The sequence below is a fragment of the Macaca mulatta genome, chromosome 9 (genome assembly GCF_049350105.2).
Source record: "Macaca mulatta isolate MMU2019108-1 chromosome 9, T2T-MMU8v2.0, whole genome shotgun sequence".
Classification (NCBI taxonomy): Eukaryota; Metazoa; Chordata; class Mammalia; order Primates; family Cercopithecidae; genus Macaca; species Macaca mulatta.
The window spans coordinates 134,401,865-134,428,144 of NC_133414.1; the positions used below are offsets into that span (position 1 = coordinate 134,401,865).

Here is a 26,280-nt window from a genome sequence, read left to right on the forward strand (position 1 = left end):
TGCATGTACTATACTTTTATCCAACAGGCAGCACAATAGGGTGTTTTTTACACCAGCCTTACCACAAACACATGTGTTGTGCTATGGAATCACTAGACAATAGAACTTTTTCAGTCCTGTCTTTCAGCTCCATTATAATCCTTTGGGACCACTATCTTATATGTGGTCTGTTGTTGACTGAAACGTTGTTAAGTGGTGTCTGACTGTATATCTAGAATGTTATGTAAATAAATCATGGAGTCTGTACTCCTTTTTTTCTGGATCCTTTTACTCATCATAATTATTCAGTGATTCATCTATGCTGTTGCATGTATCAGTAGGTCTTTTTGTTTATTGCTGAGCGATATTCCATTCATGGATTACCAATATTTGTTTTTCTGTTCATCTTTTCATAGACATTTGGGTTGTTTTCAGTAACTTCATAAATAAAGTTACTATAAATATTCCTGTACAAGTCTGTATGGGAGAATATGCTTCCATTTCTTTTAAGTAAATAAATACCTACGAATAGAATGGCTAGGTAAAATGGTAGGTGTATGTTTAACTTTTTAAGAATCTGCCAAACTGTTTTCCAATGTGGTTGCACTATTTTTTGTTTTTGTTTTTGTTTTTTGTTTTTGAGACAGAGTCTCACTCTGTTGCCCAGGCTGGAGTGCAGTGGCATGATCTTGGCTCACTGCAACCTCTGCCTCCCAGATTCAAGTGATTCTCCTACCTCAGCCTTCTGAGGAGCTGGGATTACAGGCACATGCCAACACGCCCGGCTAATTTTTGTATATTTAGTAGAGACGGAATTTTGCCATGTTGGCTAGGCTGGTCTCAGGCAATCCACCTGCCTTGGCCTCCCAAAGGGGGGCGTTTCATTTGCTCTACATCCTTGCTAACATTTGGTCAGCCTTTTTAATTTTTGCCAATTTAATGCATTTGTAATGGTATCTCATTGTGATTTTAATTTACATTTCCCCAATGACTAATGATGGTGAGCATCGTTTCATATGATTATTTGTCCTTCATTTATCTTCTTAATGAAAAATCTGTTCAAACCTTTGGCCCATATTTTTAAAACCGGGTTGTTTATTATTGAATTGTGATTATTATTGAATTGTGAATATTATTGAATATATTCTTTACATATTCTGGATACAAGTCCTTTGCAGATATATATTTCATAGATATTTTCTCCATATCTATTACTTATATTTTCACTTTCAAAATAGTGTAGTTTGAATATTTGAAGTTTTTTATTTTGATGTTTAATGTGTTGAATCTTTTTTTACTCTTCAGTTCATTCCTTTTGTGTCCTACTTAATAATCTTGCCAAAGCAAGATGACTATGATTTTTCCTCTATGTTTTCTTCTGGGAGATTTATTGTTTTAGCTCTCACATTTATATTTATGATTAATTTTGAGTTAAGTTTTATATATATATATATGTGAGGTAAGGGTTAATGTTCATATTTTGCATATAGATATCCAATTATTCAGAACGATGTGTTGAAAAATTATTCTATTTCCCTTGAATTGCTTTTGGCACCTTTGTCAAACATCAACCATATGTGTATGTTTATTTTGGGACTCAATATTCTGTTCCTTTAAACCATATTCCTATTTTATACTAATATATTATCTTGATTAGATAATTCATTTTTACTAAGTCTTGACATAAGGTAATGTAAGTTCTCTAGCTTTGTTCATTTTTTTCAAAGTTATTTTGACTACTCTAGCTTCTTTGAACTTTCATATTAATTTTACAATCAGCTTGACAGTTTTTGTAGAAAAATCTCATGGAATTTTGATAAGGATTGTCTTCAATGTACAGGCCAATTTGGGAAGAATTTACATCTTAATAAGATTGAGTCTTCTGATCCATGAATGTGGTATATCTTTCCATTCATTTAGGTCCTTTTAAATTTCTTTCATAAATGTTTCATGTAGTTTTGCACATTGTTTAGAAAATTTATCTCTAAGGCTTTCATATTAACACTATTGTAAAAGGTATTATTTTAACTTTGATTTCTGATTGTTCTTTGCTAATATGCAGAAATATAAAATTAATTTTTTTACATTGGCTTTGTATTATGCAACCTTAGAACTCAACTGTAGTTCTAGAAACTTTTTTAATAGATTCCTTAGGAATCTACATAGGCAATCATATCACCTGTAAACAAAGATAATTTTATTTCTTCCTTTTTATCTGTATGCCTGTTTTTGTTCTTGCCTTATTACACTGAATAGAATATTCAGTACATTGTTGAACAGAAGTGGTGAGAGTGGACCTTCTTGCCTTGTTCTAGATTACAGGAGGAAAGAATTTAATCTTTCATTATTAAATAAAATTTTAACTATAGGTTTTTTATAATTACCCTTTATCATGTTGAGGAGCTTCCTTTTATTTCTAGTTTGATGATTAGTTTTATCAGAAATAGATGTTTTATTTTGTCAAATGTTTAGTTTGCCCTTCTTTTCCTAGTTTCCTAGGTGGCAACTTAAGTCATTGGTTTAAGACCTTTTTTCCTAAGTGTTTAGTGCTGTAAATTTCCCTCTAATTATTGTTTTAGCTGCATCTCAGAAATTTTGATATGTTGTGTTTAAAGTTCAGTTCAAAATACTTTCTAATTTCCCCTTTGAGTTCTTCTTTGATCTATGGATTATTTGTTTTGCAAATATTTGAGGATTTTTAAAGATATCTTCCTGTTACTAATTTCTAACTTAATTTCATTGTTATCAGAGAAAATACTTCGTATGATTTTAGTTCTTTTAAATTATTGAGACCTGTTTTATGGCTCACAATATGATCTCTCTTGGTAAAAAAATTTAAAAATTCTTTATGATTGTATTTTATGTATATTTTAAAAATTTTCAACTTTTATTTCAGATTTAGGGGGTACATGTACAAGTCTGTTATATGGATATATTACATGATGCTCAGGGGTGGTACAATTAACCCTGTCACCCAAGTACTGAGCATAGTACTCAATAGGTAGTTTTCCAGCCCTTGTCTCCTTCGCTCCCCACTCTAGTAGTCCCTAGTTTCTATTATTCTCGTATTTATGTTCATGTGTACCCAATGTTTAGCTTCCACTTATAAGTGAGAACATATAGTATTTGGTTTTCTGTTTCTGCATTAATTCACTTAGGATAATGGTCTCCATCTGCATTCATGTTGCTGCAAATAACATAATATATATATTTTTAATGGCTGTGTGGGATTCCATGGTGTATATGCACTACATTTTCTTTGTCCAATCCACCATTGATGGACACCTAGGTTGATTCCATGTCTTTGCTATTGTGAATAGTGTTGTGATGAACATATTTGTGCATGTGTCTTCTTGGTAGAATGATTTATTTTCCTTTGGGTATATACCCAGTGATGGACTTGTTGGGTCAAATGGCATAGTGCAATTTTCAGTTCTTTGAGAAATCTCCAAACTGCTTTCCACAGTGGCTGAACTAATTTACATTCCCACCAAAAGTGTATAAGTGTTCCCTTTTCTCCACAGCCTTGGGAACATTTGTTATTTTTTGACTTTTTAATAGCAGCCATTCTAGCTAATATAAGATGGTATCTCATTGTGGTTTTGATTTGCCTTTTTCTGATGATCAGAGATGTTAAACATTTTAGCATATGTTTCTTGGCCACTTGTATGTCTTCTTTTGAAAAGTATTTGCTCGTGTCCTTTTTCTACTTTTTAATGGAGTTGTTTTTTGCTTGTTGATTTAAGTTCCTTATAGATTTGGGGTATTGCACCTTTGTTGGATGCATAGTTTTTATGTTTACTCTGTTGATGATTTCTTTTGCTGGGCAGAAGCTCTTAAGTTTAATTAGGTCCCACTTGTCAATTTTTGTTTTTATTGCAATTGCCTTTGAGGACAATCACAAATTCTCTGAAAAGACTGATATCCAGAAAGATATTTCCTAGGTTTCTTCTAGGATTTTTATAGTTTTAGGCCTTACATTTAAGTCTTTAATCCACTTGGTAAATGTTTATTATGTTTTTAGTATCTGTAGAATTTGTTGTGATAGCCCTCTTTTCATATCAGCTATTGATAATTTATATATTTCTCTTCTTTCTTTCCTTGATCAGCATTGATAGAGGTTTATTTTATTCATTTTTTTAAAAAACACCTTTTGACTTGACATACTTGTTGATATTTTTCAATTGTATATTTTCTATTTCATTAATTTTTCTCTTCATTCTTTCCTTCTACTTTCTTCAAGAATTATTTGATATTCTTTTTCTAACCTCTTGAGATAGGTGTTTAGATATCTGATTTCCAGGCTGTCTTCTTTTCTGATTTAGAGCTATACATTTCCTTTAACTGCATCCAGGTGTTTTGATATAATCTGCATGTGTATAGTGTATTGGGTCAGGAGTGGGGGTGGCTTTATCAGACATTCTAGTAGGGGACAGGTGGGTGGAGAAAGTGAGGAGGACTTGGGAACAGTTGCCACTTGCTCCATGAGGGGCAAAGGGTCTGAGCTCTGGTGATATCAAGAAGATGGAGTGGAAAGAGTGTCTATAAGAACAAATATGGTAGCAAGAGAATTAATTCATTCATCTGGTTCACCTGGCTAGAAAAGGAGATGAAAGACGATGGGAGAAGCAGCCCGTTGCAGTTTGGAATCCATGGTGATTTATACAAAAATATGGCATCTGTGGAAGATGATCTTATTTTGGATTAATTATGGTGAATTTAAAGAGATCAGCTCTTTATCAGGAGCTCAGGGGTATGGTGTATTTCAAAAGCCATCTTGCTAGAGTGATCTGCTGTGCCTCCACACTTGGCTCAGTTATCCCCAAGGAAACCCTCCAGGAGCACCCTCTCTCCCCACAGTCTGATTCAGATGTTCAGTCTCTGGGCTCCATAGTATTGCTTGCCCATCTCTGTAAGTTTTCTCACTTGTAAATAAAATAATTATTGGGATTATCTATTCCTAGGCATGGCTCCCACACTGGCCATTTGCAGCAAGGACGGTGTCTCACTCACTTTACCCTCCCAGTCCTCAATCTTTAGTAGCTAGTAGCTGTTGACTAAGTACTGAATGAATGGTGCTTTGAATGTTCTTTAATGGTGGTTTTCACCTCTGAAATATTTCACTTTAACTCTGAAAACTACTCTGCATTGCGTGTCAGGTACACACCGTAAGAAGGAATATAGTGACTTTCTGGCCAGCTTTTCAGTGTTAAATTGAAACAGTGTCCTGTTTGCAGAGTGACAGCTTGAAGTGCACAAAGCATGGGATGGTTTCAGTCCTGCTGGGTATGGATTTGACCTTGATTTGCAACTTTCTCCCTCCAGCCTTAGGCATTACAGTGTGTATGCTACATTTCAAGTGGAACTGTCTTCTCAGGGCCTAGAGATGACTCTCCAGTTGCTTTGTGTATGCTCAGGTTCAGCAGAAGATTGACAAGTAGCTTCTTGTTGCTTCTTATATGTCCTTTTATGGTATGTGGGGCAGGGCTGGATCTGAATGACTGCTAGAAGGGTGGAGAATTCAGTCCTCAATCAGGTGAAATTGGTCACTATAATTAGAAGCAGAAAATGTCTTCCCACCTCCAAAAAGCTTTCTTCAGGAGAATAGTGTAGAATTCTTCTTATGATTAATTGTACTAATTGAAATGAGTGGCAGTTTGGGAGCTACAGGACAACAAAATGCATTCAGTTCATGTCAATTTGTAAATTACTCACTTTATTAATTCAAAGAAGGTTGATGCTGGAAGGTCCCTTAGAAATCACCTGGTCTCACCCTTTCATTTTGCAGTTGAATAAGCTAAGGCCCAGGGATAATGAGGAGCTTACTTAGGCTCCTTTTGCAAATGGATAGTGGTACTGGGGTTGACCTTGGTCTTCAAGGTCTTCTGACACTCTTAGCTCTTAGGGTCAAGGGCAAATCAGCAGACATGTAATTCTAATCCTTAGCTGATTTATTAGTCACTAAATAGGTATCTCTCAGACACTGCAGGGTAGATTCTGGCAATGAGCTTCCACCTCACCAGAAGGAGGAATTAATTTGAACGTAGCCGATGAAGCCAATTCCCATATGATTCAAACTTCTAGATTCCCCTGATTCTTCAGCTGAGTCTCTTCTTTCCTTTACCCTACCCAAAGCTGACCCAGCCTTTACAGAGCGGGACAAAGCTGGTTCCAGAAAGCCTTCTCTGATCTCACTTGTGCACTGGATGAATTCCTCCTCTTAGGTCCTCTTTGCAGAGAGAACAAGAGCATGTGCTGGCTGCATGGGTGTGCACTGGCGAACCCAACAGCACCTTCCCCCACCCATTCCCCCATATAGCATTCCCAAGGGAACAGCAGGGGGAAACTTTCAAGGAGAGCTTCCCTGCCATGCCCTGTATCCTGGGTGCCCTGAGCCCACTGATTTCTTGAGGGAAATGTGCTATGATGCTGTGTCCCCAGAGAGGGCGAGGTCATGTGCCTCTTGTGATTCATGAATGGCATTTGCAGATGTAGCCAGAGTTAGCATAAAACTGGGCAACCCTGGTGTGTCAACACTGATCTCTTTACCAGCACATTAATTTTGAAATATCCCATGAGTCACGGACATTAGGGCCATTAAATTGTTCTCTTTTAGAATAGCTCAACCAAGCCTTGTGCAGGGAGGTTGATGTATTCTGGGTCAAGAGGATTTCTCATTATCTGACGTTCGTACTTCTTGCCTTGTTTGTGTCTTTTCTTGCTCTGAGAGGTGATGACTCTATTCCTCTTTAATTTGGATCTCTGGAACCTGAGTGTCTATTGTTCTCAGGGTCCCTAAATATTATGCTTAGTTCTTACTAATTTTCCACCTCTGCCACATTGCTTCGTGGCTTTCCAGGCATATTGAGAAGCAGAAGCACCAAAACATACCTTCAACAATAAGCATGGAGGAATGGAAGAAGTATAAGGGTCTGAGTGTAGGAGGTTCTTAAAAAGGGCAGCTGTGGTTGTGAGTAGACAGGATTTCCCTTTCTGCTAGGGTCAGGACCATCTTGACAGACAGAAGGACATTGAACTCAGTCTCAGTGAAAAGCTGGTAGGTCATGGTGACAGCAGATAGGACCACATGGGCATGGAGATAGCAGCATAGACTGGCCTGTATGTGCAGCAAGTGTGTGTGAGTATGTGCGCCAGGGCTGGCCCTACTGGCATTCCTAGAAGGTAAGTTGTGGGTGAATGGAGGGATGGGATGGTGGAAATGAGGCTGGAGAGTTGGCAGAGACCAGGTCGTTCGTCCAATTAATTCACCCAACATATTGCAAGCTAAGCGCCAGGCACTGTAAAAGACACCAAGAGTACAACAATAAACAATGCAGACACAAACCCTGTCATCACGGAGCTTGCAATCTAGGAGCAGATACAAGCAATAAATGGGATGCATGTTAGGAGAAGTCAGCCCGAGTCTTAGCTCCACCTCTGCCGTTCACTGCCTGTAGACTTTGGGCAAGCACCCTAAGCACTGTGCATTCAGGTAACGACACGCACTCACCAGGACTGATGGGTGGGTCAGCCCTGACTCAAAGAAAAGGCCCAGCACTTTGGGATGCCAAGGTGGGCGAATCACCTGAGGTCAGGAGTTGGAGACCAGCCTAGTCAACATGGTGAAACCCCATCTCTACTAAAAACACAAAAATTAGCCAGGCGTGGTGGCAGACGCCTGTAAGAGACAGCATGTGACAGGGGTCCTAAAATGTGGTGACCTTTGGTAGGTTATGATGTGGGGGTGGCAGCAGGAATTATTGTTTCATTTACCACACTTGAGTGTCAGGAGCCAAGAGGACCATTTCCTAGATAGATAGATAGATAGATAGATAGATAGATAGATAGATAGATTTTTTTTTTTTTTTTTTGAGATGGAGTCCCATTGTGTCGCCCAGGCTGGAGTGCAATGGCACAATCTCGGCTCACTGCAACCTCTGCCTCCCAGGTTCAAGCAATTCTCCTGCCTCAGCCTCCCAAGTAGCTGGGATTACAGGCGTCTGCCACCACGCCTGGCTAATTTTTGTGTTTTTAGTAGAGATGGGGTTTCACCATGTTGGCTAGGCTGGTCTCCAACTCCTGACCTCAGGTGATTCGCCCACCTTGGCATCCCAAAGTGCTGGGATTACAGGCGTGAGCCACCGCTACCAGCCTCCATTTCCTGGTTCTTTGATTTCAGAAGTGTCCCAAGTCTTCTATGCTGAGTTGTATTTTGGGCGGGGGGAAAAAGCCATTTTCTCTTCTCATTGTGAGTTATTGCCCTAAAATGTGTGTTTTTTTCAAACGTTGTCTTAAAATTTAATATGTTAGTTCAAGTGTTTCTCAAATAAGCAAAGTCATTTTTAACCCTAATGTCTTTTTTAAACTGGGGCAAAATATGCATAGCATAAATTTTTCCCATTTGAACCATTCTTACGTGTTCAGTTCAGTGGCATTAAGTTTATTCACATTGTTATGCAGCCATCTCCAGAACTTTTCCATCTTCCCAAACTGAAACTCTACCCATGAAACAACTCCCATTCCCCTTCCCCAGTCCCTGGCAGCTACCGTTCTACTTTCTGTCTCTATGAATTTGATGACTCTAGGTACCTCACAAAGTAGAATCATCCAGTATTCACCCTTGAGCCTGGCTTATTGCTCCCAGGTCCATCATGCTGTAGCATATATGTATGTTAAGGCTAAAAATCTGAAGTGCTGGGACTATCAGGGCTGTGGGCCTGATACTCACAGGAAGGGTGGAAGGCTCCAGCAGATGACAGGGTAGAGGAAGTGAGAAAGTTGTGGCTAAGAGCACCTCTAAAATTACAATATGTACCCATCAGAGGGAGACTTGTCCCCAGGCACTGTCTTTCCGAGTCTATGGGAGATTTGTCCCCAAGGTCTGGCAAGTAGAACCCAGGGCCAACGTGGATGTATCCTTCAGTAGCAAGGAACTGTGAACTGTCTTCCCTAGAGAGGTCATGCCCCAGGGTTTCTCAGTGAACTTTGGGAGGCATAGACCATCGCCTGAAGTTGTCTCAAAAAAGTAAGCACTAAACCAAAAGAGGTCTTTGCACAAACAGAGCGCAGTACCAGGAAAATCATGCCAGTCTTTGAGTTCACAAGCGTAGCCAAGCACAGTAGTCCCCAGACTTAGCAGCTGCTTGCTCCCTCCCATCTTACGTGACACCATGTGAAGGCACTCACCACTGGGCCAGAGAGGAGCAGGTGCCTCCGCTCCCAGACAGTTAAGTGGCGCCAAGTAAAATGGAAAATGTGCTGGACTGGCCCTGAGTGGCCTGTGTAGGACACTGGTTCTAAGACAATGGACCTTGCTAGGCTCCCAGAGCCAGGTGATATTGATCAGTTCTGAGGATGAACCACAACCCTTAGATCCTTTGAGATTTCAGGAAATCAGAAGCTGAGGACACCACTTTCTTTCTTTGAGGTGGCCCATAACTTGGGTGATTTGGAGGGTGGCAATGATGATGAACACCGCCAAGAACAATTCCCTACATTTGACCCTGCTTGAGTCCGTTCACTTTCCCTGGGGCAGGAGGACAATGGTGGCGCTTATGGGTGTTGAGGACTCACTGGGTGCCAGCAGCCGATCCAAGCCCTTCCCACTGTCAGCTTTACTCCTCCCTTCTCCCCAAGGCAACACCTGTGGCTGCTGCTCCCACTTGATAGAGGAGAGTGAAGCTCTGAGAGGCCCAGTCACAGGACTGTGACTGGCTGGGTTGGGATTGGACCCTGGTCTGCCTGCCTCAGGGACTCCAACTTGGTTGGATGATGAGATGACTCATGGCCTTTCCATGTCAGCCACAAAAGTGGGCATCATTGCCATTTCCCAGAGGCCCCAAGGGGACATCCAACCAGCTGTCTCAACAAAGCTGTTTCCAAATCCTCTGGGACAGGATGGCTGTCCAGAGAGGCCCTGGCTGAATGGCCTGCGGGTCTGAGTGCCTCTGAAAGGGAGGATCGGGGTCTCGGCTCCTCTCGCCCCTGGCAGCAGCCTTGCCATGCCAAGCACGTCAGCAGAACCGGCATCTGGAGCTTCCTGGTGGAGGCAATGCTTTCCTCCAGATGGGTCCTTTCCTTTCTGGGGCTGAATCTGTTTTTAAGCTCCAGCTCCAGCAGGGGCCCACTGCTTAGGGCAGCACCCGGCTGTGGAGCCCTGGCCATAGGTGCTGGCTTGTCCCCAGAGCACTGGGCAGGGCTAAGGAGGATGGCGTCAGCTTGGCCCCTTCTTGCCACTTGGCACCTGCTGCCCAGCCATGATGACGCCTCAGCTGTTCCTCCATGACATGATGAAAAAGAGGCAGAAGAAGGAGGAGGCTCAGATCATCTGAGGAAAGGAAGTGAGCCAGTGTTATTTGTCTCACGAAGATGTCAGTGTTTTCAGGGCACAGGCACCGCACCCACCAGCCCTGGCTCCACTCACCCTGGGTAATGGAGGGTTGGTTCCAGAACCAATAGTTCTGCACTCCTGAAAGCCTCTACCTGACTTTATTTATGGCTGCTCTGTCCACCTCCGGAGACAGGCACAGGGTAGATGCTGGTAAATAACCCTTGAATCGAATCAGAACTCACTTGTCTTTGTGCCTACAACTTTTCTGCACCCCTAGGCCTATCTTCTGGGACCTCTGGCGTGGAGCGGTTGGGCGGTCCCAGAAATTCCCAGATCTTATAAAAATAAACGGTTCTGGGAAAGCTGGCGGGCATCTCTGACAGAGGGGACCACAGGGTCAGTGGTGCCTTCTGTCCAGCTGAGACAGGATGTGACTTGGACATCACTCTTGATTTACGGAAAAATAATCTACAAGTACCCTGGGTGGGTCCTGTGCAGACTCTGCCTTGAGGGAGTGACTGCATTTCCAAAGGGACTTGGAAACATTGTTCCCCGCTGTCCCCATTTATGAAAAGTGGCCATTTTTGTGAAGTAAGTTATTTCAAAACAAGGGCAGGGAATGCGTGTCTGTGTGTGTGTGTCTTCTCAAAAAGAACTGGATCTTCTCAACCCGGCGCTGACCTTCAGCTCCATGAGGAAGTTAATTGGAGCTTGGTATTAACGCTGAGTATAGCAGAACTGATCCTGAAACCAGCTGCTAAAACTAGTTCCCCACACAGTCATTCTCTTCTTTTAAATTTTACCAGAAAGCACTTACGAAGCGCCTAATTTGGTCACTTACTGGAAGGGCAGCATATGTACAGGGGGAGTCAGGAGTCACGGATTCCAGTCCAAGCTGAGCCCCTTTTTCCCATCTGTAAAATGGAGCTCACGATCCTTGCCCCGTCTGCCCCACAGGAAGTTGTGAGACTCAAGTGAGAAAATGCCTATTGAGGTCCTCTGTGAAGTAACATGCGTTCCCATCAGTCACTTAATATACATTTATTGAGCACCTGCTATGTGCAGAACTCAGTGGTAGATGCTGAGGAGAATATAAGCATTTGTCTCCATTACTGTCTCTGGGGCTGGACTTTATAAAATGTCATCTAAGCCACCATCTGCTTCCATGTACCTGACCCCTCCAGAGAGACTGAGGCTCCATCTCCCCCTGGCTGGTGAAGCCACTAGTCTCTACAACATGGCTTTCCCTAGCCCGAGCTAATTCCAGAAAGGAGTTTGCTGAAGGTCTGTTATTCTTCTTTATGCCTCTGCTAAGCTTTCCCGAGAACTGTTGCTTTCTGGACCGGGATATAGGACAGAGCTTGAGGCCACTCTTCCTCTGCTTGCGTCTGCATGGCATCACCAAAGGTAAGCCCCAGTCCCGGGGAGTGCATCCACAGGAAAGCTGCTGGGCACCTGCAGCCCACCCCGTAGCCACTGCTGGGGGAGTCTCACCTGATGTTTCCGAGGGAATCACCTGAAACATGGCATTGTCACTTCCAAGCTATGTGATGTCGGGAAAGTCATGCAGCCTCTTGGTCTCACTTTCCCTGTCTGTAAAATGAGGGTAATTGGAGCTCTGATGAAATGCAGTGACGGCTAGAAGGGGCTTATATATTGTGAAGCTGTGTACAGCTGCCAAGGGCTGTTTTATTGGCGTCTAATTGTATGTCCTACCTCTTCACATGCTTCACTTCTAGGCCCCTTGTTCTGCAGTTTGGGAGAAAACTCTGGATTTGTGCTCCCTCAACCTCATGCTCTGGGCACAGGGGATGGTACCTGTAACTCAGAAAGAGGAAAGAAATGTGGGGGAGTATGTTTTTGGCAGTCCAGGAGGCCACCCAGTGAGATCTTTGCATCTGAAAGGACATCTGAGAACATTTTCAAAGCCATTTCCAGCTATCCAGATACAATAAGTGGCTCTAGAATTCAGGAATGGTTGATGGGGCCAGGTAGTTTTGTCCAAGTTGCTTCTAAACACTCCAGAAACACTGATTACCTGATCTCAAACCTCCTTTCCCAGGCAGGATTGCAGTCAGGGGGCTGTGAATGTTGGGGTGAGGCGTGGTTGTGGGGGAACACTGACTCTTCCCCAGGGACCTGGGAAGGGAGATCTAGGGATAAGTATGGGGAAAAAAATAAAAATAGAAATTTTAAATTGGAGCTATGTGCAACTTAAATATCTTCTTCCTTTTTGCTTTGTAATTTTTTCGATAATATTGTGAGAACTGAAATATCTTTAAAGAATAAGGAGGACTGGTCAAAGCTGACCTTCGAGGGCCACTGATGGCTTTTCCTTTAACAGTAGTTCTCAAGGTACCTTCCAGGGTTCACTGGGCAGCAATATCTTCGTGCAGGATTGTTGAGAGTATATTTCATTCAAAATAAGATAAGTTACACTTAACTTGTACATTAATGTGTAGTATAGACATTTTTTTAAACTGAAGTTGAAATGGCCGTCCAATTTGGAGTGAATGTATTGTTTTCCTTGGAAGATTATTTGTATAAGGTGCGTTTTTTTTTTTTTTGAGATGGAGTCTCACTCTGTCCCCCAAGGCTGGAGTACACTGGTGCAATCTTGGCTCACTACAACCTCTGCCTCCTGGGTTCAGGCGATTCTCCTGCCTCAGGCTCCCAAGTAACTGGGATTAAAGACGTGCGTCACCACACCCAGCTAATTTTTGCACTTTTAGTAGTGACGGGGTTTCGCCATGTTGGCCAGGCTGGTATTTCTGTAAGTTTTTAAAAGAGAATTGATTTGGAATATAAAAGTAATTGACACTGAACATAACCACAGTGACCCTGAGATGTTTTCTTTCTGCTTTGTCAATCAAACCTTAAAGGAGACCATCCACCCCTTTCCCTTCCCTCAGCTCCTGACTTCTTCCTTTTCCTTTCTGTAAATGAGACTTCTGAGGCTCTGGTGTGAATAACACTAAAAACCATTCTCTTTGTGTTTCTTCCCAGGCAAGGATCTGGAGGTGCTGCGGTACATTAACTTCTTCCCAGAGTCGTGGCTGAACCGGGTTACAGCCAACCACTACCACGCAGTGAGTTGCCTGCTCTGTGAGGACACACTTGTTGAAATGTGTTGCCTCTCTGACTTTGCTTTTTCTGGAGATGGGTTTCACTTTTGAAACCTCTAGATCTCTGAGGTCAGGACATATCTGGATCGTCCTCCAGGGAAAGTGGGGAGAGCAGGGCCTGGGAAGGAGAGAAGGGAGGAGACCCAGCTTTGGGATCCGGGTAGTTCGAGCTCCCCTCATACGCATTTTTGTTCTTGGTACAGATGAAGCAATGTTGGGACCAAATTACTCTTCCTCCAGTAATAAATGAACATACCTCTCTCTGTGCACCGTCAGCAACACAGACATTTACATTTCTAATCACTTTTCTTAACTGAGAAGGGAACAACGGCATCTCATTTTTTAACATGCATTTCCTTTATTACTGGTGACTATGAATGTTTTTCCATGCGGCATTTCCCCTTTGTGAATTGTCCATGCAAACTGTTGTAGTTCTTATGTGTTTCAATCTCGCGTTTTCAGAGATGAAGAGGGGGCAGTGTGTGAGTTCTGAAGATGTATGAGTCACTAGTTAAAATTCAATCCTGCTCAACAAATACCTATTGTAATATGCAAGCCACAGTGCTCAGCGCTCCCCGCACCATAGATCTTGACTCCGTGGAAGGAGGTGCTTTTATGGGACATAACTCAGGACCGTGCTCTAACAAGGCAGCAGAGGAGTGACAGAGAGGGCACAGTTTGTGCAGACATCTTGGGAAGTCCCCACCTCACTCTTGGTCCTCTGACTCTGCCCACCTCCTTCCTTTTGTCCCCTGCTCCTAATGCCATCCTCTCGAATTCCACTCCCTCCCCGCCCGAGCCCTCACCTTGGAGCCTCCCATGAGGGGCCTCGCTTGCTCTTGATTTTGTGACCGTGATCATCTCTGCCCCGTGTACACATTTTATTTCCTAGGTGACACTGCTCAGGTACTTTTCTGTCTTCTCTGTGCATCCTCTGAAAGCACTGGGCACAGCACTCGACACAGTAGGTGTTCAGTAAATGTCTGTGAACTGAATGAATGGCTGAATGTGAGTCTAGAGGCAAAACTCTTTTTCAAACATGGTGAGGGTGCAGGCATCAAGAAAGAGGCATGAAGATGAAGACAGGCACTCGTGTCCAGAGGATCCCTCTGTGGTCAGTTGTGTGTGTTTTCCTTTCAGCTGGAGAATGGGGGCGACATGGACCAACTGAAAGATCTTAACACCCAGGCTGTGAGATTTGGGCTGCTTTTTAACCAGGTACTGAGAACTGCACCCAAACAAGGGGAAGAATTGTCCCTCTTGTGCTTAGTTAAGAACCTTTGGAGGGCAGCCACGATCACTTCTGGCTCCTGGTAGGAAGGTCAGGGGACCAAAAGAGAGAATCATAGGTGTCTCTCCTGCATAGTCATCAGCTCCCAGGAAATAAAATTCACAAGGCAGCGGCCTGGGACAGGCCATTTAATAATTACCCCACTAAGGGGCCCAGCGATCCTGGTGATACTGGGATGGAGGAGTTGCCCTGGGATGTAGGACTTCAATTCTAAAACCAGGAAAGGCCAAGGCAAACTGGGAAAGGTTGGTCATCCTATTTCCCACAAACACCAACAGTTGCAAACTGGCTCAACAAGAGACTCCATGCCAAGTCCATGTTTAAGCTTATAGGGGTGAACTCAGTCTAGGCAGCTATTTTGATAGATCTCAGAATAAAACTGTAGTGGGTCCAGGAGCTTGATTGCAAGGCATCTTGGTACTTAGTGACCAGGGGAGCATTGGGGTTGGTAGCTGTGCTCCGTGCTGGGTTTCCTGTGATGGAAACAATTCTCCAGGAAATCACTGATCTCCTTTGATTATTTCAAGGCACCCCCGCAGTGATCTCAAAAGAATTCATGTTTCAAGAACTAAAAGGTGCTGAATGTATCATTAGAGAGTCCCCTCTGAGTCATCCCTGGAGGGGCTGGCTCAGCCTTTTGGTTGCAGAGATGTCGTGCCTAAGTGGGCAGATGGAGATCACAGAGCCAGGACTTCCCGCAAGTGCTATGAGTGGCTCTTGGGTCCATCAAATTGAAACAACATGCTTTGTTTCAAAGGTCTATAGACCACAGGTCATCTAAGAACATACCTAACCTATTCTTTACTTCACTGAGGAACATGAAGAGTAAATTATATTGTCACTGTTCAGTAGCTACTACTAAGGCTACTACTAACTTCTACTAACTGTACCAACTGTTTGTAGTGCGACCAAGGAGAGGAGGGTCTAAACCCTCCAGAGACACTGATTACCTGATCTCAAACCTTTTTTGCCAAGCAGGATTGCAGCCAGGGGACTGTAAATGTTGGGGTGAGGCATGGCTTTGGGGGTACACTGTAACTTTTGCAAACTTGATGGGTTCCCAGGGACCTGAGAAGGGAGATATAGGGAAAAATATGGGGAAAAACATAAAAATAGAAGAAATTTTAAATTGGAGCTGTGTGCAGCCTAAATATCTTCTTCCTTTTTGCTTTGTAATTTTTTTCTGTAGTATTGTGAGAACTGAAATTTTTTTTTATTATACTTTAAGTTCTATGGTACATGTGCACAATGTGCAGGTTTGTTACATATGTATACTTGTGCCATGTTGGTGTGCTGCACGCATCAACTCGTCAGCACCCATCAACTTGTCATTTACATCAGGTATAACTCCCAATGCCATCTCTCCCCCGTCCCCCCTCCCCATAATAGGCCCCGGTCTGTGATATTCCCCTTCCCGAGTCCAAGTGATCTCATCGGAGACCTGAAATATTTTTAAAGAATAAGATGAATCAGTCAAAGCTGACCTTCAAGGGCCACTGATGGCTCTTCCTTTAACAATAGTTCTAGAGGTAGCCTCCAGGGTTCACTGGGCAGTGGTATCTTCTTGCATGATTGTTAAAAGTATATTTCATTCAAAATAATATAAATTACACTTAAAAGCATTAATATGTAGTATAGAATTTTTTTAAACTCAGGTTGAAATTGCCATCCAATTTGGAGTGAATTTATTCCAAATTGTTAGTAGTAATTACTACTACCAAGGATTTCAGTTTCGCTTTCTCCATGTTTCCTAGGTTAAAATTGCCGTTGTATTTTCACTTTCAAATCAGTTGCTGAATGAGTGACGTTTGTTGTTGTCGCTATACTTTGTTTTACCACGTTCTCTTGACTTTTTTTTTTTTTTTGAGACAGAGTCTTACTCTGTCGCCCAGGCTGGAATGCAGTGACACAATCTCCGCTCCCTGTAACCTCTGCCTCCCCTATTCAAGCAGTTCTCTTGCCTCAGCCTCCTGAGTAGCTGGGACTACAGGCACGCACCACCACACCTGGCTAATTTTTTTTTTTTTTTTTTTTTTTTTTGGTATTTTTGGTAGAGATGGGGTTTTGCCACATTGGCCAGGTTGGTCTTGAACTCCTGACCTCAGATGATCTGCCTGTCTCAGCCTCCCAAAGTGCGGGATTACAGGTGTGCACCACCGCACCTGGCTGACTTTGAACACTAAATATTTCCCCCCCCTTCACTTTGTTGTCTTTCCCAATTTAGGAGAATACAACTTATTCGAAAATGATTGCTGTATATGGATTCTTCTTTAAGATAACGGGACTCAGACATGATACTACTTCTTATAGTTTTTACATGCAGGTAAGGATAGAGTACACGAAAGTTATGTCTCTGAAAGTCTTTTAGAGTTAGAGTCAATCCATGTTGAATTAATAATAATTGATTCATCATTAATTACTAATTGACATGAAATGTATTGTAAGTGCTAACCACGCTCGTATATGTGATGTCATTTGATTTTTACAACCACCTTGGGAAGTAGGTATTACTTTCAGATGAGGATCTGAAAACTGAGCATTTTTGTGTTTATATGGCCTCTACTGGTAAAGCCAGGATTAGATTCTAGTCTTCTGTCTCCACATGTGGGGCTCACTTCATCTTCAATTTATACAAACAATTCAGTTATTCTCCCATGAAGATAACCGGTAACATCCCCAACTGGGAGAGGGGGTAATTTTGTTTATTTGCAAAGTGGGCTATGGGCAGGACCCCAGAAAGGTGCTTGACTTCTCCGTAGTGCTCCTGCTGGACTTTAGGAGAGGCAGGAGAATGTCATGTTTAGGAATGGAGAGTCCGCAGGCAAACGGCCTGTGAGCTATAGGACCTGGGCAAGTGCCAGGAGCTCTCCTCTGTGCAGTTTCCTTACCTTTAAGACACAGAAGGTAACAGGACATACCTCACCGGATTGTTGTGAGTTTAAATGTGTTAATCTGTGCAGGGTGGCTTGGAGCAAGCTTGACACACAAAGCACCATGTGCATTAGGGAAGATGAGGAAGATGATGTTGATGATGACAATGACAACTATGATGAAAGATCACTGTGTTCCACTTAAGATTTGCTTACAAGTCTCTCTTCTCTAAACTGCAAGATTTTGAGAGGCCATACCTTATTAATCTTTTTATTACTACTGCCAATCACAGTACCGAGAACATAGAGAAGCTTTATTTTTTAAATTTTTCTTTATTTTTTGAGATGGAGTCTTGCTCTGTCACCCAGGCTGGAGTGCAGTGGCGCAATCTCGGCTCACTGCAACCTCCATATAAAGGGGCTTTAAATGGCTGGCTGAATGAATGAATGGATAAATGAGTGAATTAATGCATGAATGAAGAAACCAGAGTTTTAGTCTCAGCTTTGCCAGTCCCTTGTATGTGCCCTGGAGCAAGTCATTTCTCTTTCTTGGGCCTCAGCTCTTGGTCTCCTCAGTGGTCTCCGCTGACTCAGGCATCTCCCTACACAATGAATTCTTCTGGGTGGAAGAGACGAATTATGTGACAACAACAGTCCAAATGTCCTTATTGAGTACTACATTGGTTTTTTAATTCTGGCAAAGCCATCGTAAAGCTTGACTTACGGTGTTTTTCTAGATTGGCCAAAGCCCAGGCCATCAGCCACTGGTTTATGTACGGTGGGGGCTCAAATAACAACCCACCCAGCAGCAGCAACAACTTTTAGGAGATGGTGCCAATTGAGAAAAGCCCGCTTGCTGCCTGCACACGTTATATACCAGGGCCTATGTGCCAGGCGCCGGCTTTCGCTAACTCTGGGCCACCCCGATTGCAGTTCCACCTGAGGTGGGTCACTCTCTTTGCAGAGAATAAAGCACACAGACCTGGAATCCCCCTTCGTGGTCTACGAGCACAAGCCCGTCAGCCTGCGAGCGGCACGCCTGGTGAAGTATGAGATCAGAGCCCAGGCCCTGGTTGACGGCAAGTGGCAGGAGTTCAGGACAAACCAGATCATGCAGAAGTTTGGGTTGACCAAGCCATCCTGCAAAAGCCATGCAAGTGTTCATGTTGTCTTTTTCTTTTATTTCCTTTTTGCTGTTTCTCTCCCCCATCCTTTTGGGGATCACTGGCTTCTAATCTCCAGTGCTTTACACTGAAGATCCCTGGAAAATCTGGCTCAGTTTCTTAAGGATTATCACAGCCTCAAATAATGCTAAAGAGAAATCTCTTCTAGAATGAAAAATCATGGATATGAATAACTATAACCCAAATCAGACTGCCTGATTTGGGTCACACTAGATCTATTTTATAAGCATCAAAGGGTATTTTTTTTTTTTAGGTGAGCAGGCTCCGTGGAGCGTATTTGCCATCACTACCTCCACTGATGCCTGTGAGTGACACATTAATTTCCCTGAAATCCACAGCCCAGACTCACCTGCCTCACTCTGGCCCACTGGGGAAGGACGGGGCCCATCTACCTGAGTAGGTGGTTGCCAGCATCTAGGCAGATCCACTGCCTGGCCTGGCTTCTGACCAGAATAAGACTTTGCTACAAGCCAGTGAGTAATTCCCAGTCCTGACTGCACATCAGAATCACCTGGGGGCTTTATAACTACCAAGGCCAGAGCGCCACCCAGATCACCAGACTAGATAGATACTCCATGGGTCAGGCCTGGGTATCAGTATTTTTAAAAGCTTCCAGGTTATTTTCTATGATGTTAGAAATCACAGTAGCAATTTCCTTTGTGGGGGCAAGGGAGAGGGGCTGGGAAATTAACTGACAGAGAACATGAAGGAGATTTCTGTGGGGCTGGAAATATTTGTCTTTGTTTTTTTTTTTTTTTTTTTTGAGATGGAGTCTCACTCTGTCACCCAGGCTGGAGTGCAGTGGCACAATCTCAGCTCACTGCAAGCTCCGCCTCCTAGGTTCACACCATTCTCCTGCCTCAGCCTCCCGATTAGCTGGGATTACAGGCGCCACCACGTCCGGCTAAGTTTTTGTATTTTTTAGTAGAAACGGGGTTTCACCACGTTAGCCAGGATGGTCTCGATCTCCTGACCTCGTGATCCATCCGCCTCGGCCTCCCAAAGTGCTGGGATGAAATATTTGTCTTGATCAGGGTGATGGTTACACAGGAGTGTTTACTTTGTGAGAATCCATCAAGCTGTCCTCTTCAGATTTGTGCACGTTATTGTGTTTAAGTTATTCCTAATTTATTGGCAGTTTATTTCCAATACCCTCTGCAAGTTATTCTGATGTGCAGCCATCATTGAGAGCCAGCATTTTCTACAACTGTTAGGCCTTCCTCTTTCCCTTTCTGGGGGGCCATTGTGTTTATCCTAAAGTCACATTCGCTTGGTTTTGTTTCATGTTTTAGATCTTGAAAATCCAAACTGTGGGCATCCCAATCTATGTAAGTTTTGCATTCATCTTCCCACCATCCTGACAGTTTCCAGAAGAATCTATGGGATTTTCCCCCCACTGGTCTGCATAAAAGAAAATAAAATGACATAAAAGGGAGCACTCAAGCATTCTGTTGCCTTTCCTAGTTGGTGATGGTCTCATTCGAACTTTTGTCCACATTTGTATCATTTGAGGGTGGAACGTGCCAGACCCAAGAGTGCATTTACCAGCCCTGCCCCCACAGCACCCTGAGTCCAGCCCTAACTTTCTCCCCTCTCCCAGCACCATGGAAGCACCAGCGGCAGCAACGGACTGCAGCCAGAAGCATGGAGGACTTCCCTTAGATGCAGCTCTGTCTGCTACGCAGAACAACATGCCTGCCAATTGTCCCTGGCAGTTTGGGCTCAGACAGAACAAGAGGTAGGAGGGGACGGACGTGATTCTTAAGTACAGAGTGACTTATTTATTATCCCACCTTTTAAACTGAAGCTCTGCAGTTTGGAAGGAGGGAAGTAGAGAACCTTCCTTCCCAGTTTATTTATTTTCTATTGCAGTGTCACAAAGGACCACAAATTTAGTGACTTAAAACAACACATTGATTACTTCACAGTTTTCATGGTTGAGGAATTCAGGCGTAGCTTCACTGGGTCCTATACTCAGGGCCTCATAAGACTATGGTTTAGTGGCAGGCAGGCCGTCTTCTCATCTGAAGAGATGGCCAGGGGAATTCATGTCCAAGTGCGTTCAGGTTGTTCGCAGATTCATTTTCTTGCAGCTGTATGACCAACGGCCCCGGCTGCTACCAGGGTAGAGAGAAGGCTGCGCAGGCCCTAGTGGCCCCCTGCAGTTCCCTGCCATGTGACTCTCTACAGACATTTCAAATCCTGGCTATTTGCTTCTTCAAGGCCAGCAGAAGAATCTCTCACTCTAGTCTGCTAAGACAGCATCTTACATAACGTAAGGTAATCATAGGAGTGACAGCCCCTCCCCTCTGCCCTACTCTCTGGACTAGAAGTAAGTCACATGTTCCACCCACACCCAAGGGGAGAGAATTATACAAGGGGTCACCTGAGGGTGTGTCTACCACACTGTATTACCCATTGTCTTTGGAAAAGTGATGGAGAGTCGATGACGCTATGCAGACAATTAGGTGGATAAGTTTAGTCTAATAATCACCTTAGAGTCAGACACAGCTGGGGGAGCCTCCTTCCCAGCAGAGAAACCAGTGCAGTGTGACCTGGCAGGGAGGCGCAAAGGAACTGGGCGTTGGGAGCCTGTTGGCAGGTTCTCCCTGCCCTTCCCCAAGCCCTGTTTCCCAGGCTGCCTCACCAGCTTGCTTCTGGCCTGGTTCAGTCAACGGGAGGTGGGGATGGGAGCTTGGAAGACAGAGAACAGGTGAGGCCTGGGTAGTTTGTACCCTCTGGGCTCAGAGGACGTTTTCCAGCAGTAACTGTGTCTCCTTCCTCCGCTGCCCAGCTCGTGCCCCAGCTCATGCCTGCAGCCTTCTGCCAGGGTTTCAGTACCCATCAAAGGTCCCTGCTTCTGGTTCTGGTAACACCTCACCCCTGTGTCCCTCCAGACTTTGGGGCAGTGGGGACTTCCTTCACTGCAGTCCCTGGGTCGCCTCATTCCCTGTTTAGCTTCTTGAGTATTACTTCATGTGGGAACCAGTTCTCTGTATTATATTGATTCTGTTTGAAACCCCTAGAGTAGTTTATGTTTCCAGGTTAGTCCCTAACGTAAAGGGTTTTGGTGAGTTGGCAGATGCGGTTCAGTGGGGTGGATGATTGGATAACACGGCCTCAGTGATTCTTCCCGTCCCTGCAGGGCGGGGCCTAGGATAAGGCAAGTGAGGCACTTGCTTGGGCATATAACCCAAGGGGGCACCGAAATACTCAGTAATATAGAGAAATAGTATTTTAATTCAATGTTTTAAAAGACCAAAATCAACACACACAAATCTATGACAGAACTTGGTGAAATGTCATAAGGTGAACACACCCACACAACCAGCACCCAGATCAAAAACAAAAAGAACATAACCAGCACCCCAGACACCCCCAGTGGACCCCCAAGGTGAATACAACACCGACTTCCATCTCCACGAATTAGTTGGGCCCTTTAGTTTGAGAATCTTACAAACAATCTGACAGTGCACACTCTTTCATGCCTGCCTGCTTTTGTTGAGCATCGCATTTAAGAGATTCATCCAGGTTTTCACCAGGAGCTGTAGTTTGTTTTCAAATAACATGACAGTTTCACTTTTTTACCTTTTAAAAACTAAATGTTACTTCAATAAAATAATACATGTCACAGAAAAGTGAGAAAATACAAAGAAGAAAATCAAATGGCCTGGGACTGCCGTCACTGAGATGTTTGGTAGGCGACCTTCCAGGAGGAATTTTAGGTGCATTTACAGTTTTCTTTCCATTTAAAATGGGATTTGCAGTTCAGAGCCTCATTTTTCTCTTGAGAGAGCTAAACAGGATGGCAGGGTGTAGTGGCTCATGCCTGTAATCCCAACACTTTGGGATGCTGAGCTGGGTGGATCCCTTGAGCCCAGGAGTTCAAGACAAGCTTGGGCAACATGGCGAAACCCCATCTCTACAAAAGATATAAAACTTAGCCAGGCATGGTGGTGCGCAGCTGTAATCCCAGCTACTTGGGAGGCTGAGGTGGAAGGATCATTCGAGCCCAGGCAGTTGACGCTGCAGTGAGCTGTGGTTGTGCCGCTGCACTCCAGCCAGGGTAACAGAGCAAAACCCTGTCTCAATTTTAAAAAAAAAGAAAAAAAAAAGGAAAAAAGCGGGGAAGGCGGGGGAGGTTAAACAAGATAACAGGGTGATTTCTTTAATAGGGAGCACAATGTTTGCGGAGAAAGGAGATGGTGTTTTTGTTTCACCTTCAAATTGTGGGGCATCAGAAAAGTCACTTGTCACTTATCTTCCATGACTGTCACTTTCTTATCTGTAAAAGAGACATAAGCTGTCCCCTCTGCCTCCTTCTCAGCGCTGTGAGCCCCGCAGGCAGCACTGTATGTGAGGCCTCTTTACGGACCAGCCCCTGTGCAGATGCCTGGGGGCTTGGTGTTACTGGCTCAAGCAAAAATGCAACCTTGTGGCATTTTACCACAGTTCTATAGGATAACAGGGATGACGAGAACTGAAAACACTGACAAGCAAATCTGCAGATGTCTAAGAGAGGAGAGGTTGTTTGGAAGCGTCTCTGAAACATGAATGATTGCCCAGTCTCTAGGGGAAACAACTGTTAGGTATTTGAAATATGTGAAGTCATTCTCCAGGAGTTTGCAAGAGTGGGAAAAACTTGCAAAGCAGTGATGCCAAAAATGTGTCTGTAAGGTGAGCAGTAAAGCGGAGGAGGGAATGTTAGGGAGGGGCTGAGGCAGGCAGGAGAAAGGCAGCCCCAAAACCTGGGGCGGGGCTGGGGTGGCAGAAGGAAGGCAACCCCAAAAAGACAGGGAAGGACTGAAGGCTTGGGCTACCTCCCCCTCCTCTTGACCTGGCAACAGGAAGGTACCGGAGGCAGTAGGACTTGGGGTCTCAGGGAGGGGCCCTGTGATGTCATTTCCACCTCCTAATTGTACAAGGGGGGAAATGGAGCCCCAGCAAGCTGGAGTAATGATTCTGGTGGGAAAATGCTTACTAAGCACCATCTCGCTGAATCCTCCCGACCCCATGAGGTAGGTGTATTTTCCATGTCTGATAAGAAGGAAACTGAGGCCAGGCCATGGTGGCTCACACCTATAATCCCAGTACTTTGGGAGGCTGAGGTGGGTAGATCACTTGAGGTTAGGAGTTCAAGACCAGACTGGCCAACATGGTGAAACCCTGACTGTACTAAAAATACAAAAATTAGCTGTGTGTGGTGATGTGTGTCTGTGATCCTGGCTACTTGGGAGGCTGAGGTGGGAGGATCGCTTGAACCAGGAAGTTGGAGGTTGCAATGACCCAAGATTGTGCCACTGCACTCCAGTCTGGGCCCAGATAAAGTAAAGCAAATTTATTCATCCAAGGCTCCTCAGTGTGGCAGAGCTGGGAGTCCAGCTCAGGCCTGGCCACAGGCCTGTCTGTTTCTAGTTCCCCTGATGGCCCACTGAGAAGAGTGAAAATGTTATAGGGTGTTTAATTCAAATATTTCTTGAACATCTATCTGTTCAAAAGCAATGTGCATGGAGCATCTGCTGCACGCCAGGCCGAGGTGTGCAGGGTGTGCCCCATATGATATCTCATTTGATTATGATGGAGCCTTGAGCAGGGGTGAGGGTGGGAGAGTGGCACATACCTAGGCCTGGAAGGATGGGGGGGGTGTCCTTGCAGGTGGGGATGGAGGGAAACAGTACACAGATGGTGCTCCAGCCCCATGGCTCTAGGACTAAATATGCATCTGAATTACCTGGGACCTTGTGCACGTGCAGATCCTGGGCCCCGGCTGAGACAGGCTGATTTTGAAGTCTGAGAGACGCTCAGAAATCTGCACTATAACAGGCCTCCTGGGGGATGCTGATGCAGGGTGTCTGTGGATCACACCCAGAAACTGATCTGTGTGTCAATTCCACAGCAGGGTTTCTTACTGTGCTCCACACACCCAATTATCTTCCTTCCCCAGTGCCAAAACAAAATCCAAACAATAACAAAAAACTTGTGAATCGATTTCACCACACTGGCTGACTCGAAACAAAGCAAAACAAATTTCCTAGAATATGAAATAAACAGAACTTAGTAATGAGGCCCCTCCTGTGGGTGAGCCATAATTCACAGTCGCAGTTCACCCCTTTCCACTAGGGGGCATGGTCCACCTCAAAAATTTTAGTGGCAAAAATTTGCAACCTAAAAACTCATTTTACAGCAGGGAGTCCCCTTGCTTTGTGGTTGAAAGTGAGTTGTACATCCTGGGAGAGGCTCTGTTTATCCAAACATGCACAGTATGCACATCATAAAAATCTCTGAACTTGAGAAGTGTTAGTTTTGAGACAAAAATTCCTAAGATAATTTTACAAGCTTTTCTTACAAGGGAGAAATTCGTAGAGATTCAAGGGAGAATTTGAATTTTAAAGCCCAAAGTCCCAATGCCCAAAGCAGTGGCCATGAGCAGTGGTTAATGAAACATCTTATGTACCATGTCTGAAATGTCTCGTTCACCTCTCCCGATGCCCACCTTCTGGCTCACCTCCTAGCCCCTCCCCTTCAAAGGGGGAGATGGCCCTGGACTCATTTGGTGCACACACACCAAGTCTTTCGGGTTCTAGAGTACAACTGACCTGTGTTTGAGTCTCAGCCCTGCCCCTTACCAGCTGTGTGGTCTTAGGCAAGCCATCTAACCTCTCTGAGCCTCAGAGACTGATCTGAGATAGGCAATCAAACTCATGGTAAGAATTAAATAAGTTGATGTGATTTGTAAAGCACCTACCACATAATACGTGCTTTATGCAATTTATTCCTTATTGTTTCACCCTTATTGCTTGGAGTCAGGTAGTACTTGTTGAAGGCCAAAATGGTTGCTGTGCGATCTTGGACCAGTCCCTTTTCTTTCTCTGGGCCTACTTCCCTTTATGCAAAATGAAAAGGTTGACCCAGGTGCTCTCTGCAGTCTTTTCTGGCTGCAATCAGCAGATTCTCAAATTCTGTGAATATGGAAAAACAGATGTGAGTGCTTGAGCCTGTGAACCAGAAGGAGGAGGATTTGGAGAAAGGAACCGTCTTATTTTCCCGTGGGCTCATCAAAACGGGAATGAATTGGAAAGAGTAAGAGAGGGTTTTTTCCTTGCCCCTCTTTAGAGGGCTTTGCATCCTGGAGACTGGTGTGTATTGTAATTCTGGGGAGGAGAGAGTTTGTTCTTGCTCTTGTAAGCCTAGGCTACTGATTGGGGTTGGCCAAGCTGTTGGGGAGACGAGTGAGCTTCCCAGGGATGACCTGGGTACCAGAAGTCCCAGGCCCTGCGTGAACATGGGGGTAGGTGTAGGATGTGGGGGATTGGGCCTCTGGGCCCTGAGGCCTTGAGAGCTGGGAAAAGAGGTTCTTGTGGAGGAGAGAGAGACAGAAGAAACCTCAGTGAGACAGACCCTGAGGGCAGCACCAGCCAACAGAACTTTCCGCAATGATGGAAATGTCCCATATCCGCTCCATCCAATGTGGCATCAGATGTGTCATCCAATGTGGCATCCA

At 44.3% G+C, this 26,280-nt stretch overlaps 1 protein-coding gene across 14 annotated transcripts in view; it reads left to right on the top strand.

The window, feature by feature from the left end:
* The window catches only part of BTBD16 (BTB domain containing 16), a 78,504-nt gene extending 58,294 nt beyond the window's left edge, over positions 1–20,210 (top strand). For 4 of the 14 annotated variants that reach the window (XM_028826958.2, XM_077947738.1, XM_077947733.1 and 1 more), the window contains 6 exons: positions 11,625–11,716; positions 13,316–13,398; positions 14,575–14,652; positions 16,950–17,048; positions 18,560–18,748; positions 20,072–20,210. In XM_028826958.2, coding sequence (XP_028682791.2) covers positions 11,625–11,716; positions 13,316–13,398; positions 14,575–14,652; positions 16,950–17,048; positions 18,560–18,748; positions 20,072–20,140 — 610 coding nt within the window. In that variant the 3' untranslated portion in view covers positions 20,141–20,210. Of the gene's footprint in view, positions 1–11,624; positions 11,717–13,315; positions 13,399–14,574; positions 14,653–16,949; positions 17,049–18,559; positions 18,749–19,032; positions 19,331–20,071 lie in introns of those variants that run through there. The other 10 variants (XM_077947730.1, XM_077947735.1, XM_077947732.1 and 7 more) reach the window with 4 other exon arrangements.
* Positions 20,211–26,280: the final 6,070 nt, after the last annotated feature.